Source organism: Kogia breviceps, chromosome 10, assembly GCF_026419965.1.
Source record: "Kogia breviceps isolate mKogBre1 chromosome 10, mKogBre1 haplotype 1, whole genome shotgun sequence".
Lineage (NCBI taxonomy): Eukaryota > Metazoa > Chordata > Mammalia > Artiodactyla > Physeteridae > Kogia > Kogia breviceps.
Genome location: NC_081319.1, coordinates 60,643,310 through 60,659,906, shown reverse-complemented (window position 1 = coordinate 60,659,906; position 16,597 = coordinate 60,643,310). Strand labels below are relative to the sequence as shown.

Here is a 16,597-nt window from a genome sequence, read left to right as displayed (position 1 = left end):
AGACCTCCCAAAAGGCAAGAAACACCCCATGTACCTGGGTAGGGCAAAAGAAAAAAGAATAAACAGAGACAAAAGAATAGGGACGGGACCTGCACCAGTGGGAGGGAGCTGTGAAGGAGGAAAGGTTTCCACACACCAGGAGCCCCTTCGCTGGTGTAGATTGCGGGTGGCAAATGGGGGAAGCTTTGGAGCCATGGAGGAGAGCGCAGCCACAGGGGTGCGGAGGGAAAAGCAGAGATTCCCGCAGAGGATCGGTGCCCACCTGCACTCACCAGCCTGAGAGGCTCGCCTGCTCACCCGCAGGGGCGGGCAGGGGCTGGGAGCTGAGCCTAGGGCTTCAATGGGATCCCAGGGAGAGGACTGGGGTTGGCAGAGTGAACACAGCCTGAAGGGGTGAGTGCACCACCGCTAGCCGGGAGGGTGTCCGGGAGAAGTCTGCAGCTGCCGAAGAGGCAACAGACCATTGCTTTGGGGTGCGTGAGGAGAGGGGTTTAAGCACACCGATTAAAGGAGCTCCAGAAATGGGCACGGAGCTGCCGAAGAGACAGGAGAATTTTTCTTGCCTCTTTGGTTCCTGGTGCAAGAGGAGAGGGGATTAAGCGTGCCGCTTAAAGGAGCTCCAGAGAAGGGCGCGAGCCAGGTTGTCGACGCCGACACCAGAGATGGGCGTGGGAAGCTAGGGTTGCTGCTGCCGCCACCAAGAAGCCTGTGTGCGAGCACAGATTCACTCTCCACACTGCCCCTCCTGGGAGCCTGTGCAGCCCGCCACTGCCGGGGTCCCGGGATCCAGGGACAGCTTTCCCGGGAGAACGTGCGGCGTGCCTCGGGCCGGGGCAGCATGAAGCCAGCCTCTGCCGCCGCAGGCTCGCCATGCGTCCGTGCCCCTCCCTCCCCCCGGCCTGTGCCAGAGCCCCCGAATCAGATGCTCCTTTAACCCCGTCCTGTCTGAGTGAAGAGCAGAGACCCTCGGGCGACCTACGTGCAGAAGCGGGGCCAACTCCAAAGCTGAACCCCAGGAGCTGTGTGGACAAAGAGGAAAGGGGGAGGTCTCTCCCAGCAGCCTCAGAAGCAGCAGATTAAAGCTCCACAATCAACCTGATGTTCCCTGCATTGGTGGAATACCTGAATAGACAGCGAAATATCCCAAGCTGAGGAGGTGGACTTTGGGAGCAAGATATACTATTATTTTCCCCCTTTTTTTTCTTTTTGGGAGTGTGTATGTGTGTGCTGCTGTGTGAGATTTTGTCTGTATAGCTTTGATTTCACCATTTGTCCTAGGGTTAGACTGACCCATTTTTTTGTTTTTTTAAATAACATTTTTCTTCTTAATAATTATTTTTTATTTTAATAACTATATTTTATCCTACTTTATTTTGTCTTCCTCCTTCCTTTCTTCCCTCCTTCTTCCTTTCTTCCTCTCTTCCTTCCGCCCTTCCTTTCTCCCTCCCTTCCTTCCTTCCTCCCTTCTTCCCTCCCTTTCCTCCATTCCTTCCTCCCTTCCTTCCTTCCTTCCTCCCTCCCTCCCTTCCTTCCTTCCTCCCTTGCTTCCTCTCTTCCTTCCTTCCTTGCCTTCTTCTGTCCTTCATTTCTTCCTTCCTTCCCTCCTTCCTTTCTTTCCTTTCCTTTCTATTTTTTCTCCCTTTTATTCTGAGCTGTGTGGATTAAAGGCTCTTGCCCCTCCAGCCAGGCATCAGGGCTGTGTCTCTGAGGTGGGAGAACCAACCTCGGGACACTGGTCCACAAGAGACCTCCCAGCTCCATGCAATATCATCAAATGGTGAAAATCTCCCAGAGATCTCCATCTCAACACCAAGACCCAGCTTCACTCAACAGCCAGCAAGCTACAGTGCTGGACACCCTATGCCCAACAACTAGCAAGACAGGACTACAGAGCCATCCATTAGTAGAGAGCCTGCCAAAAATCATAATAAGGCTACTAACATCCCCAAACACACCACCAGACATGGACCTGCCCACTACAAAGACAAGATACAACCTCATCCACCAGAACATAGGCACAAGTCCTCCCAACCAGAAAGCCTACACAACCCACTGAACCAACCTTAGCCACTGGGGACATCTGCCAAAAACAACGGCAACTACGAACCTGCAACCTGCAGAAAGGAGATCCCAAACACAGTAAGATAAGCAAAACGAGAAGACAGAAAAGCACACAGCAGATGAAGGAGCAAGATAAAAACCCACCAGACCTAACAAATGAAGAGGAAATAGACAGGCTACCTGAAAATGAATTCAGAGTAATCATAGTAAAGATGATCCAAAATTTTGGAAATAGAATAGACAAATTGCAAGAAACATTTAACAAGGATGTAGAAGAAATAAAGAGGAAGCAAGCAACAATAACCAACACAATAAATGAAATGAAAAATACTCTATATGGGATCAATAGCAGAATAACTGAGGCAGAAGGACGGATACGTGACCTGGAAGATAAAATAGTGGCAAGGGCTTCCCTGGTGGCGCAGTGGTTGAGAGTCCGCCTGCCGATGCAGAGGACACAGGTTCGTGCCCCAGTCCGGGAAGATCCCACGTGCTGCGGAGCGGCTGGGCCCGTGAGCCGTGGCCGCTGGGCCTGCGCGTCCGGAGCCTGTGCCCCGCAACGGGAGAGGCCACAGCGGTGAGAGGTCCGCGTACTGCAAAAAAAAAAAAAAAAAAAAAGAAAATAGTGGCAATAACTACTGCAGAGCAGAAGAAAGAAAAAAGAATGAAAAGAACTGAGGACAGTCTCAGAGACCTCCGGGACAACATTAAACGCACCAACATTTGAATTAAAGGGGTCCCAGAAGAAGAAGAGAAAAAGAAAGGGACTGAGAAAATATTTGAAGAGATTATAGTTGAATACTTCCCTAATATAGGAAAGGAAATAGTCAATCAATTCCAGGAAGCACAGAGAGTCCCATACAGGATAAATCCAAGGATAAACACGCCAAGACACATAATAATCACACTGTCAAAAATTAATACAAAGAAAACATATTAAAAGCAGCAAGGGAAAAACAACAAATAACACACAAGGGAATCCCCATAAGGTTAACATCTGATCTTTCAGCAGAAACTCTACAAGCCAGAAGGGAGTGGCAGGACAAATTTAAAGGGATGAAGGAAAAAAACCTACAACCAAGATGACTCTACCCAGCAAGGATCTCATTCAGATTTGATGGAGAAATTAAAACCTTTACAGACAAGCAAAAGCTGAGACAGTTCAGAACCACCAAACCAGCTTTACAACAAATGCTGAAGGAACTTCTCTAGGCAAGAAACACAAGAGAAGGAAAAGACCTACGAGAACAAACCCCAAACAATTAACTAAATGGTAACAGGAACGTACATGTCGATAATTACCTTAAATGTAAATGGATTAAATGCTCCCACCAAAAGACACAGACTGGCTGAATGGATACAAAAACAAGACCCATATATATGCTGTCTACAAGAGACCCACTTCAGACCTAGGGACACTTACAGGCTGAAAGTGAGGGGATGGAAAAAGATATTCCATGCAAATGGAAATCAGAAGAAAGCTGGACTAGCAATTCTCATATCAGACAAAATAGACTTTAAAAACTATTACAAGAGACAAAGAAGGACACTACATAATGATCAAGGGATCGATCTATGAAGAAGATATAACAACTGTAAATACTTATGCACCCAACATAGGAGCACCTCAATACATAAGGCAAATACTAACAGTCATAAAAGGGGAAAGCGACAGTAACACAATCATAGTAGGGGACTTTAACACCCCACTGTGACCAATGGACAGATCATCCAAAATGAAAATAAATAAGGAAACACAAGCTTTAAATGATACATTATACAAGATGGATTTACTTGATATTTATAGGACATTCCATCCAAAAACAACAGAATACACATTTTTCTCAAGTGCTCATGGAATATTCTCCAGGAGAGATCATATCTTGGGTCACAAATCTAGCCTTGGCAAAATTAAGAAAACTGAAATCGTATCAAGTATCTTTTCTGACCACAACGCTATGAGACTAGATATCAATTACAGGAAAAGATCTGTAAAAAATAGAAACACATGGAGGCTAAACAATACACTACTTAATAACGAAGAGATCACTGAAGAAATCCAAGAGGATATCAAAAAGTACTTAGAAACAAATGACAATGGAACCACGACAACCCAAAACCTATGGGATACAGCAAAAACAGTTCTAAGAGGGAAGTTTATAGCAATACAATCCCACCTTAAGAAACAGGAAACATCTCGAATAAACAACCTAACTTTGCACCTAAACCAGTTAGAGAAAGAAGAAAAAAAAAAAACCCAAAGTTAGCAGAAGGAAAGAAATCATAAAGATCAGATCAGAAACAAAAGAAAAAGAAGTGAAGGAAACAATAGCAAAGATCAATCAAACTAAAAGCTGGTTCTTTGAGAAGATAAATAAAATTGATAAACCATTAGCCAGACTCATCAAGAAAAAAAGGGACAAGACTCAAATCAATAGAATCAGAAATGAAGAAGGAGACATAACAACTGACACTGCAGAAATACAAAAGATTATTAGAGATTACTACAAGCAACTCTATGCCAATAAAAAGGACAACCTGGAAGAAATGGACAAATTCTTAGAAATGCACAACCTGCCGAGACTGAACCAGGAAGAAATAGAAAATATGAACAGACCAATCACAAGCACTGAAATGGAAACTGTGATTAAAAATCTTCCAGCAAACAAAAGCCCAGGACCAGATGGCTTCACAGGCGAATTCTAACAAACATTTAGAAAAGAGCTAACACCTATCCTTCTCAAACTCTTCCAAAAGATAGCAGAGGGAGGAACACTCCCAAACTCATTCTATGAGGCCAACATCACGCTGATACCAAAACCAGACAAAAACTTCACAAAGAAAGAAAACTACAGGCCAGTATCACTGATGAACATAGATGCAAAAATCCTCAACGAAATACTAGCAAACAGAATCCAACAGCACATTAAAAGCATCATACACCATGATCAAGTGGGGTTTATTCCAGGAATGCAAGGATTCTTCAATATACGCAAAATCAATCAACGTGATACACCATATCAACAAACTGAAGGAGAAAAACCATATGATCATCTCAATAGATACAGAGAAAGTTTTTGACAAAATTCAACACCCATTTATGATAAAAACCCTGCAGAAAGTAGGCATAGAGGGAACTTTCCTCAACATAATAAAGGCCATATATGACAAACCCACAGCCAGCATTGTTCTCAATGGTGAAAAACTGAAACCATTTCCACTAAGATCAGGAACAAGACAAGGTTGCCCCCTCTCACCACTCTTATTCAACCTAGTTTTGGAAGTTTTAGCCACAGCAATCAGAGAAAATAAAGAAATAAAAGGAATCCAAATAGGAAAAGAAGAAGTAAAGCTGTCACTGTCTGCAGATGACATGATACTATACATAGAGAATCCTAAGGATGCTACCAGAAAATTACTAGAGCTCATCAATGAATTTGGTAAAGTAGCAGGACACAAAATTAATGCACAGAAATCTCTGGCATTCTTATACACTAATGATGAAAAATCTGAGAGTGAAATTAAAAAAACACTCCCATTTACCATTGCAACAAAAAGAATAAAATATCTAGGAATAAACCTACCTAAGGAGACAGGAGACTTGTATGCAGAAAACTGTAAGACACTGATGAAAGACATTAAAGATGATACAAATAGGTGGAGAAATATACCATGTTCTTGGATTGGAAGAATCAACATTGTGAAAATGACTCTACTACCCAAAGCAATCTACAGATTCAATGCAATCCCTAAGAAACTACCACTGGCATTTTTTACAGGACTAGAACAAAAAATTTCACAATTTGTATGGAAATACAAAAGTCCCCGAATAGCCAAAGCAATATTGAGAACGAAAAATGGAGCTGGAGGAATCAGGCTCCCTGACTTCAGACTATACTACAAGGCTACAGTAATCAAGACAGTATGGTACTGGCACAAAAACAGAAATATAGTTCAATGGAACAGGATAGAAAGCCCAGAGATAAACCCACACACATATGGTCACCTTATCTTTGATAAAGGAGGGGAAGGATATACAGTGGAGAAAAGACAGCCTCTTCAATAAGTGGTGCTGGGAAACCTGGACAGGTACATGTAAAAGTATGAAATTAGAACACTCCCTAACATCACACACAAAAATAAACTCAAAATGGGTTAAAGACGTAAAAGTAAGGCCACACACTATCAAACTCTTAGAGGAAAACATAGGCAGAACACTCTAAGACATAAATCACAGTAAGATCCTTTTTGACCCACCTCCTAGAGAAATGGAAATAAAAACAAAAATAAACAAATGGGACCTAATGAAACTTAAAAGCTTTTGCACAGCAACGGATACCATAAACATGACCAAAAGACAACCCTCAGAATGGGAGAAAATATTTGCTAATGAAGCAACTGACAAAGGATTAATCTCCAAAATTTGTAAGCAACTCAGGCAGATCAATAATAAAAAAACCCAAACAACCCAATCCAAAAATGGGCAGACGAACTAAATAGACATTTCTCCAAAGAAGATATACAGATTGCTAACAAACACATGAAAGAATGCTCAACATCATTAATCATTAGAGAGATGCAAATCAAAACTACAATGAGATATCATCTCACACCGGTCAGAATGGTCATCATCAAAAACTCTAGAGACAATAAATGCTGGAGAGGGTGTGGAGAAAGGGGAACACTCTTGCACTGTTGGTGGGAATGTAAATTGATACAGCCACTATGGAGAACAGTATGGAGGTTCCTTAAAAAACTACAGCTAGAACTACCATATGACCCCGCAGTCCCACTACTGGGCATACACCCTGAAAAAACCATAATTCAAAAAGAGTCATGTACCAAAATGTTCATTGCAGCTCTATTTACGATAGCCAGGACATGGAAGCAACCTAAATATCCATCAACAGATGAATGGATAAAGAAGATGTGGCACATATATACAATGGAATATTACTCAGCCATAAAAAGAAATGAAACTGAGTTATTTGTAATGAGGTGGATAGACCTGCAGTCTGTCATACAAAGTGAAGTAAGTCAGAAGGAGAAAAACAAATACCGTATGCTAACACATATATATGGAATCTGAGAAAAAAATGTCATGAAGAGATTAGTGGTAGGATGTGAATAAAACACAGATCTACTAGAGCTTGGACTTGAGGATATGGGGAGGGGGAAGGGTAAGCTGTGATGAAGTAAGGGAGTGGCATGGACATATATACACTACCACATGTAAAATAGATGGCTAGTGGGAAGCAGTTGCATAGCACAGGGAGTTCACTTCTGTGCTTTGTGACCACCTAGAGGGGTGGGATAGGGAGGGTGGGAGGGAGGGTGATGCAAGAGGGAAGAGATATGGGAACATATGTATATGTATGACTAATTCACTTTGTTGTAAAGCAGAAACTAACACACCATTGTAAAACAGTTTTACTCCAGTAAAGATGTTAAAAACAAAACAAAACACAACAAAAAGAAAACAAAAAAAACGTGGGTCTCAGAAACAACAGGTAACTTTTTGGTATTACCATGCCACAAAAATTGCCCGGGACATATTTTACATGCTAAATCAAATTAGAGCTTTTGGAAGTGGATCTTTCCCCAGCTGAGCCTCTGATGGGACCTCAGCCCCCACCGACACCTAGAGGGCAGTCTTGTAAGACCCAGAGCAGAGAGGGCCCAGCTAAGCCAGGCCTGGATTTCTGAGCTAATAAGTGTGTGTTGTTTAAGCTGCTAAACAAGTCTGTGGTTGCCTGCCATGCAGTAAGAACCTGGTTCACTACAAGGGCTACACACAGCTGTCCATGATCTCTAGAGAATGTTTTGATGGTCGAGACTAATAACATACGTGAACATACCCCTCGAATGTACTTAAGCAAAATCTTATATCTCAAATTATGCACTTAAGGGCTTCCCTGGTGGCGCACTGGTTGAGAGTCCGCCTGCCAATGCAGGGGACACGGGTTCGTGCCCTGGCCCGGGAAGATCCCACATGACGCGGAGCGTCTAGGCCCATGAGCCATGGCCGCTGAGCCTGCGCTCCACAACGGGAGAGACCACAGCAGTGAGAGCCCCGTGTACCGCAAAAAAAAAAAAAAAAATATATGTATATATATATATATACATATATATTATTATGCACTTAATTGTATTTCCTCCGCAGAATCCAAGGTTTACTCAGAGAAATACTTAAGTTTATGTGTAGTCTCAAATCCATCAGCAATAACATGACGTTTCCTACTGACTTACATTTCTATTAATTCTTCTTCCTTACCAGTTATCATACTTCCACTCAGTGCCTCCTCATACCCCCATGACAGGTAAAATTTAAACGGTCCAGCCCACGAGGCTACCTCAGTGCAAGGGAGAGATGGTGGGGAGCTATGACACGGCCACGGCAAAGCCATCTGCATGCCCAACACTGGCTAGAGAATGGGCTGTGGGGGCGGCATGGGCCCCAATTCAAGGAAGGCCTGGGGTGAAAACGTGCTCTGAGTAGGACAATCATGAGAGCCTGAGACAGCTCTCAAGATTCACGGAAACCATGACAAAGAATCATGGCCCTTGGGCAGGGGACACGAGTGACCAGAGCTGGGAAAGGAGAAAATCGAGCTGCACGAGCACTGGTGAGCGGGAGAACACCATCACAGAGGGCACGCCAGCCGCAGCTGTCTTGTCACCCTGGGGAGCCGTGCGGTCACCACCGCTGGCCTTGGCACCTTGCTGCGAGGCAGGGACAAGACCACGGGTTCTCTCAAGGCAGTGACGGGTAATATAGGTGCACACGTGCCCCCGTGACTCAAAAATAATTTTGTTTGCTCACATTTGTACTTCAAACTCAGGATCCATTCATGAGAAAACTTACGGGAAGACTTTAAAAAGTGAGCCCACTGATGGAAAATGTTAAGTCAATAATAGCAGCATAAGAGATAGATATGATTAACAAACACAGAGAAAGAAGAGATAGGCCTGCCAGCCTCGAGCAGGTGCATGGACCTGGGAGCTGGCAGAGCCCAGCCCCGCGCACAATGCCACTCCTGGGAAAAGCTCACTTATCTCAGAAGACAAACGCTTCTGTCTTGAGGTTTCTGCCAACGGCCGATGACGGCTCCACACTCACCTCTACCGCTGACCCGTCACTGTCACTATCGGAGGTGTCATCCTCGTCACCACGCCCTCTGGCCTTTGCCCAGGAGGCCGTTCGTTCCTTAGCACCCGTGGAACCAGACCCAGGACCGCTCGTCCCGTCCGAGGTGCTTTCCATGCTCCCCTCATCTGTCACCGGACAGGATGCCCGCTCCGCCCAGTCCTCTAGGGACACGGGGGTACCCCTCCGGCCCCGGCACCGTACCGTGGTCAGGGACTCCTCCACCCACTCAGTCCGCTTCGGCTGCCTTCGCGACAGGCTCTGCTGCTGCCGGGGCAGCGGCTCCATGGCATCCACCTCCACATCCCCGGCGCCCTTGCGCTTGGTGATGGTGGTCCTCTGCAACACCTGCGTCTTCCTGAACTCTTTACTGGTGGGCTTGATGGCCTTGGGTGCGTCCTCACCACTCGGGTCACCCTCCTCGTCCATACCTAACAAGGAAATGCAACCAAACCACGCCAGGCATCAGCCAGGGCCGCGGTCCAGGCCCACGACCGGCACCCACCAGCCACGAGAGCGCACGAGAAGGGCCACCACCCGCATGGAGGAAAACCCAGACACGGTGAATCGCAACAATTCTCCACCTAAAAACTGAAGGTGTTTCCTAAAGTGCGCTGAGAGGATTCAAAGGGATTCTTGAAGAAAACTGTAACAGTTTTGTATCTAACGTTCAGTAGAAAAACACAGCTAGCAAACCAAATCCGTGAATTTGTCAACTGCTGAGGACGAGGATTTGTACAAGAGGTAGCGTGGAAAGAGGAAGTGAGCGGCAGCGTGGACAGGACAGGACAGGGTGGCGGGGGCCTTGGGCTCTCCCCACAGAGCTCGGTGGACAGAGCGCCGTGCTGGCTCTGGGCCTAGCGCTTGGAAGCCCCGAGCTGCGTGTGAGACGTCTGACCACGCTCCTGCAGGGATCACGTGGAGATGGGGGGTTCGGAACCTGAACACCCACACCCAGACCCCGCTGAACCCTGCCCAGATTCCCGAGCCACGATTGTGTTGACACAAGATGGGCCCATCCAGCTCTGCGTGCAGGGTCTGCAGCAGCAGACGATTGGGACACTGAGAAAATACTGACCACACAGCACCTTTGGTGTATATTTCGTCTCTCCTCTTTCTAACAGACTTTTTAAAGGGTCGTGTTTTTGAAAACTTCACTCCTGTTTAAAATGAAAAAGCCTGAAAAAGGTAGTATATATGTTGAGAATTTGTTTCCAAGCTGTGCAGGCTTCAATTACATTTAAATGCTAACGATGACTCAGGTTTTATGCCATGTTCCATCCCAGGGGAAGGACTAGTACAGAATGAGAACCTTCAAACAGAAAATACACAAAATTCAAAATCACACACAACTGAATTCTCTTTTTGGTTCCCACTAAGTTTGGTTCCCACCTCCCATTTCCATGTCCAGCTCTGCAACTCCCCGACCCTGGGCCTAGGCCCCCACTCTCCCAGGCCACTTGGAAGCTTGCAGGAGTAGCTGTGACATCAGCACCTGTGCCACAAAGGACCACACCACTGTCCTGGCCACCCAAGGCTTTCTGCAGGAAGGACTCTCCTCTACAAAATACAGTTCTCACCAGAGAGAATATACAACGTCATCGTAAATGCACTAAAAAACCCACCCATGTAACAATAAACGAGTGTTCTGAATCAAATTCTTAACACACAATTAGACACTCTTCAAGAAATCTTGGGCTAAAGCTTAAACCATTTCAAACAAATACTAACATTACATCAGTTTCTTTACATACAATGCCGCTTTTGAAATAGAAAACATGACATCAAAACTTAAACTTGTGTTGCTGGCCTTTAACACTGTTGCCATGTTACCTGCCCCACACAGAATCTTGGGCGCTTCTTCCGACTTCCTAAAAACTACCAAAACCTGGCCGATGCAACTGCGGGTCCAAGGGAAGCGCCAAGCCCCAAACCACTCTGCTGCTGCTGGTCACTATTCACAGATGACAATGCAGATTATCTCGAGACTGTCACCACGGAGTAAGCTCCTAAAAGAAAACAACAAAACAGTTTAAAGATTTAAAGCAACTATAACTAAAATCATGTTTAAGAGAAAAAAGGCACGAAGCTTTCCAAACAACCTCTTATTTGAATGTACATTACGTGACCTACAAAGACTATTCGGTGAGTCGACAAACAAAATCCACAAAACAAAGTGCCCCGCTTCCTTAAGGACTGTGAAAGAAGGGAAGATACTTCCACTACACTCTGAAAGCACGGGGCTGCACAGGCCACAACTGGCGCACTGGTGGGGAGGAAGCTGGTGGGCGGGGGGCAGAGGCCTCAGTGGGAAGGAGGGTTTCTAAACTGATCACTGGTACCAGCTGCTTTCCAATTACAATCCTACTCTTGAGATGGACCCAGGTCAATAAAACACCAGAGACAGAGAGAAAGGAACAAACCATAAAAAGATGAACAAAAAAATTACACATGAAAGTCATTATTTAGAAACTCTTTTTTTAAAATCTATTTAATTTTTGGCTGCGTTGGTCTTTGTTGCTGTGCATGGCTTTGCTCTAGTTGCAGCGAGCAGGGGGCTTCCCATTGTGGTGGCTTCTCTTGTTGTGGAGCACGGGCTCTAGGCACATGGCTTCAGTAGTTGTGGCACGCGGGCTCAGTAGCTGTGGCTCATGGGCTCTAGAGCACAGGCTCAGTAGTTGTCGCACATGGGTTTAGTTGCTCCGCTGCATGTGGGATCTTACGTTCCCTGACCAGGGATCGAACCCGTGTCCCCTGCCTTGGCAGGCGGATTGGATTCTTCACCTCTGTGCCACCAGGGAAGCCCTAGAACACTATACCTATGTCATCCTTTTAGTTAAAAATCTAGGAAATAGAATCTAGGAAGATGGCGGAAGAGTAAGACGCAGGGATCACCTTCCTCCTCACAGATACATCAGAAATACATCTACACGTGGAACTTCTCCTATAGAACACCCACCGAACGCTGGCAGAACACCTCAGACCTCCGCAAAGGCAAGAAACTGCCCACGTACCTGGGTAGGGCAAAAGAAAAAAGAATAAACAGAGACAAAAGAATAGGGACGGGACCTGCACCAGTGGGAGGGAGTCGTGAAGGAGGAAAGGTTTCCACACACTAGGAGCCCCTTCGCGGGCGGAGACTGCCAGTGGCAGAAGGGGAAGCTTCGGAGCCGCGGAGGAGAGCGCAGCAACAGGGTGCAGAGGGCAAAGAGGAGAGATTCTGCAGAGGATCGGTGCCGACCAGCACTCACCAGCCCGAGAGGCTTGTCTGCTCACCCGCCGGGGTGGGCGGGGCTGGGAACTGAGCCTCCAGTGGATCCCAGGGAAAGGTCTGGAGTTGGCAGAGTGAAAACAGCCTGAAGGGGTTAGTGCACCACGGCTGGCCAGGAGGGAATCCAGTTGAAGTCTGGAGCTGCCAAAGAGTCAAGAGACCTTTTCTTCACTCTTTGCCTCCTGGTGCGCGAGGAGAGGGGTTTAAGAGCGCCACTTAAAGGAGCTCCAGAAACGGGGGCGGAGCTACCGAAGAGACAAGAGACTTTTTCTTGCCTCTTCGCTTCCTGGGGTGCGAGGCGACGGGATTAAGGGCACCGCGTAAAGGAGCTCCAGAAAGGGGCACGAGCCGCGGCTGTCGGCATGGACAACAGAGACGGGTGTGGGATGCTAGGGTTGCTACTGCCGCCACCAAGAGGCCTGTGTGAGAGCACAGGTCACTCTCCACACTGCCCCTCCTGGAAGCCTGTGCAGCCCAACACTGCCGGGGTCCCGGGGTCCCGGGAATCAGGGACAGCTTCCCTGGGAAAACGCACGGTGTGCCTCGGGCCGGTGCAGCGTCACGCCGGCCTCTGACGGCGCAGGCTCGCCAGGCGTCCGGGCCCCTCCCTCCCCCTGGCCTGAGTGAGCTAGAGCCCCCGAATCAGCTGCTCCTTTAACCCCGTCCTGTCTGAGCAAAGGGCAGACATCCTCTGACGACCTACACGCAGAGGCGGGGCCAAGTCTAAAGCTGAACCCAAGGAGCTGTGCAAACAAAGAGAGGGGGAGGTCTCTCCCAGCAGCCTCAGAAGCAGCAGATTAAAGCTCCACAGTCAACTTGAAGTGCCCTGTATCTGTGGAAAACCTGAATAGACAGCGAAATATCCCAAGTTGAGGAGGTGGACTTTGGGAGCAAGATATACTATTATTTTCCCCTTTTTTCTTTTTGTGAGTGTGTATGTGGGTGCTGCTGTGTGAGATTTTGTCTGTATAGCTTTGCTTTCACCATTTGTCCTAGGGTTAGACTGACCCATTTTTTTTGGGGGGGTTCTTTAATAGAAATTTTTCTTCTTAATAATTATTTTTATTTTAATAACTATATTTTATCCTACTTTATTTTGTCTTCTCCCTTTTCTTCTTCCTTTCTTCCCTACTTCCCTCCTTCCTTCCTTCCTCCCTTCCTCCTTCCTTCCTTCCTTTCTCTCCTTTCTGTTTTTTTCTCCCTTTTGTTTTGAGCCGTGTGGATTAAAGGCTCTTGGCACTCCAGCCAGGTGTCAAGGCTGTGTCTCTGAGGTGGGAGAACCAACCTCAGGACACTGGTCCACAAGAGACCTCCCAGCTCCACGTAATATCAAATGGCAAAAATCTCCCAGAGACCTCCATCTCAACACCAAGACCCAGCTTCACTCAAGGACAGCAACGAACAGTGCTGGACACCCTATGCCCAACAAAGAGCAAGACAGGTCTACAGCCCCATCCATTAGCAGAGAGGCTGCCTAAAATCATAATAAGGCTACCAACATCCCGATACACACCACTAGACGTGGACCTGCCCACCAGAAAGACAAGATCCAGCCTCATCCACCAGAACAGAGGCACAAGTCCTCCCAACCAGGAAACCTGTTCAAACCACTGAACCAACCTCAGCCACTGGGGACAGCCACCAGAAACAGAGGGAACTATGAACCTGCAGCCTGCAAAAAGGAGATCCCAAACACAGTAATATAAGAAAAATGAGAAGACAGAAAAACACACAGCAGATGAAGGAGCAAGATAAAAACCCACCAGACCTAACAAATGAAGAGGTAATAGCCAGTCTACCTGAAAAAGAATACAGAATAATGATAGTAAAGATGGTTCAAAATCTTGGAAATAGAATAGACAAATTGCAAGAAACAGTTAACAAGGACCTAGAAGAAATAAAGAGGAAGCAAGTAATGATGAGCAACACAATAAATGAAATGAAAAATACTCTAGATGGGATCAATAGCAGAATAACTTAGGCAGAAAGACAGGTAAGTGACCTGGAAGATAAAATAGTGGCAATAACTACTGCAGAGCAGAAGAAAGAAAAAAGAATGAAAAGAACTGAGGACAGTCTCAGAGACCTCCGGGACAACATTAAATGCACCAACATTTGAATTAAAGGGGTCCCAGAAGAAGAAGAGAAAAAGAAAGGGACTGAGAAAATATTTGAAGAGATTATAGTTGAAAACTTCCTTAATATAGGAAAGGAAATAGTCAATCAGGTCCAGGAAGCAAAGAGAGTCCCATACAGGATAAATCCAAGGATAGATATGCCAAGACACATAATAATCAAAATGTCAAAAATTAAATACAAAGGAAACATATTAAAAGCAGCAAGGGGAAAACAACAAATAATACACAAGGGAATCCCCATAAGGTTAACATCTGATCTTTCAGCAGAAACTCTACAAGCCAGAAGGGAGTGGCAGGGCATATTTAAAGGGATGAAGGAAAAAAAAACCTGCAACCCAAGATGACTCTACCCAGCAAGGATCTCATTCAGATTTGATGGAGAAATTAAAACCTTTACAAACGAGCAAAAGCTGAGACAGTTCAGCACCACCAAACCAGCTTTACAACAAATGCTAAAGGAACTTCTCTAGGCAAGAAACACAAGAGAAGGAAAAGAACTACAAGAACAACCCAAAACAATTAAGTAAATGGTAATAGGAACATACATATCAAATCATTTCCTTAAATGTAAATGGATTAAATGCTCCCACCAAAAGACACAGACTGGCTGAATGGATACAAAAACAAGACCCATATATATGCTGTCTACAAGAGACCCACTTCAGACCTAGGGACACTTACAGGCTGAAAGTGAGGGGATGGAAAAAGATATTCCATGCAAGGAAATCAGAAGAAAGCTGGAGTAGCAATTCTCATATCAGACAAAATAGACTTTAAAATAAAAACTATTACAAGAGACAAAGAAGGACACTACATAATGATCAAGGGATCAATCCATGAAGAAGATATAACAATTGTAAATATTTATGCACCCAACATAGGCGCACCTCAATGCATAAGGAAAATACTAACAGCCATAAAAGGGGAAATCAACAGTAACACAATCATAGCAGGGGACTTTAACACCCCACTGTCACCAATGGACAGATCATCCAAAATGAAAACAAATAAGGAAACACAAGCTTTAAATGATACATTATACAAGATGGATTTACTTGATATTTATAGGACATTCCATCCAAAAACAACAGAATACACATTTTTCTCAAGTGCCCATGGAACATTCTCCAGGATAGATCATATCTTGGGTCACAAATCTAGCCTTGGCAAAATTAAGAAAATTGAAATCGTATCAAGTATCTTTTCTGACCACAACGCTATGAGACTAGATATCAATTACAGGAAAAGATCTGTAAAAAATACAAACACATGGAGGCTAAACAATACACTACTTAATAACGAAGAGATCACTCAAGAAATCCAAGAGAATATCAAAAAATACTTAGAAACAAATGACAATGGAGCCACGACGACCCAAAACCTATGGGATACAGCAAAAGCAGTTCTAAGAGGGAAGTTTAGAGCAATACAATCCCACCTTAAGAAACAGGAAACATCTCGAATAAACAACCTAACTTTGCACCTAAAGCAATTAGAAAAGGAAGAACAAAAAACCTCCAAATTTAGCAGAAGGAAAGAAATCATAAAGATCAGATCAGAAACAAATGAAAAAGAAATGAAGGAAACAATAGCAAAGATCAATCAAACTAAAAGCTGGTTCTTTGAGAAGATAAATAAAATTGATAAACCATTAGCCAGACTCATCAAGAAAAAAAGGGACAAGACTCAAATCAATAAATCAGAAATGAAAAAGGAGATGTAACAACTGACACTGCAGAAATTCAAAAGATTATTAGAGATCACTGCAAGCAACTCTATGCCAATAAAAAGGGCAACCTGGAAGAAACAGACAAATTCTTAGAAATGCACAAGGCTGCCGAGACTGAATGAGGAAGAAATAGAAAATATGAACAGACCAATCACAAGCACTGAAATGGAAACTGTGATTAAAAATCTTCCAACAAACAAAAGCCCAGGACCAGATGGCTTCACAGGTGAATTCTATCAAACATTTAGAGA

The 16,597-nt window shown here is 44.9% G+C and overlaps 1 protein-coding gene across 1 annotated transcript in view; it reads right to left on the bottom strand.

The window, feature by feature from the left end:
• Positions 1-9,637, bottom strand: part of LOC131764153 (death-inducer obliterator 1-like) — a 30,016-nt gene extending 20,379 nt beyond the window's left edge. The window contains exon 1 of the mRNA XM_059077149.2: positions 9,128-9,637. Coding sequence (XP_058933132.1) covers positions 9,128-9,637 — 510 coding nt within the window. The remainder of the gene's footprint in view (positions 1-9,127) is intronic.
• Between the last annotated feature and the right edge of the window lie 6,960 nt (positions 9,638-16,597).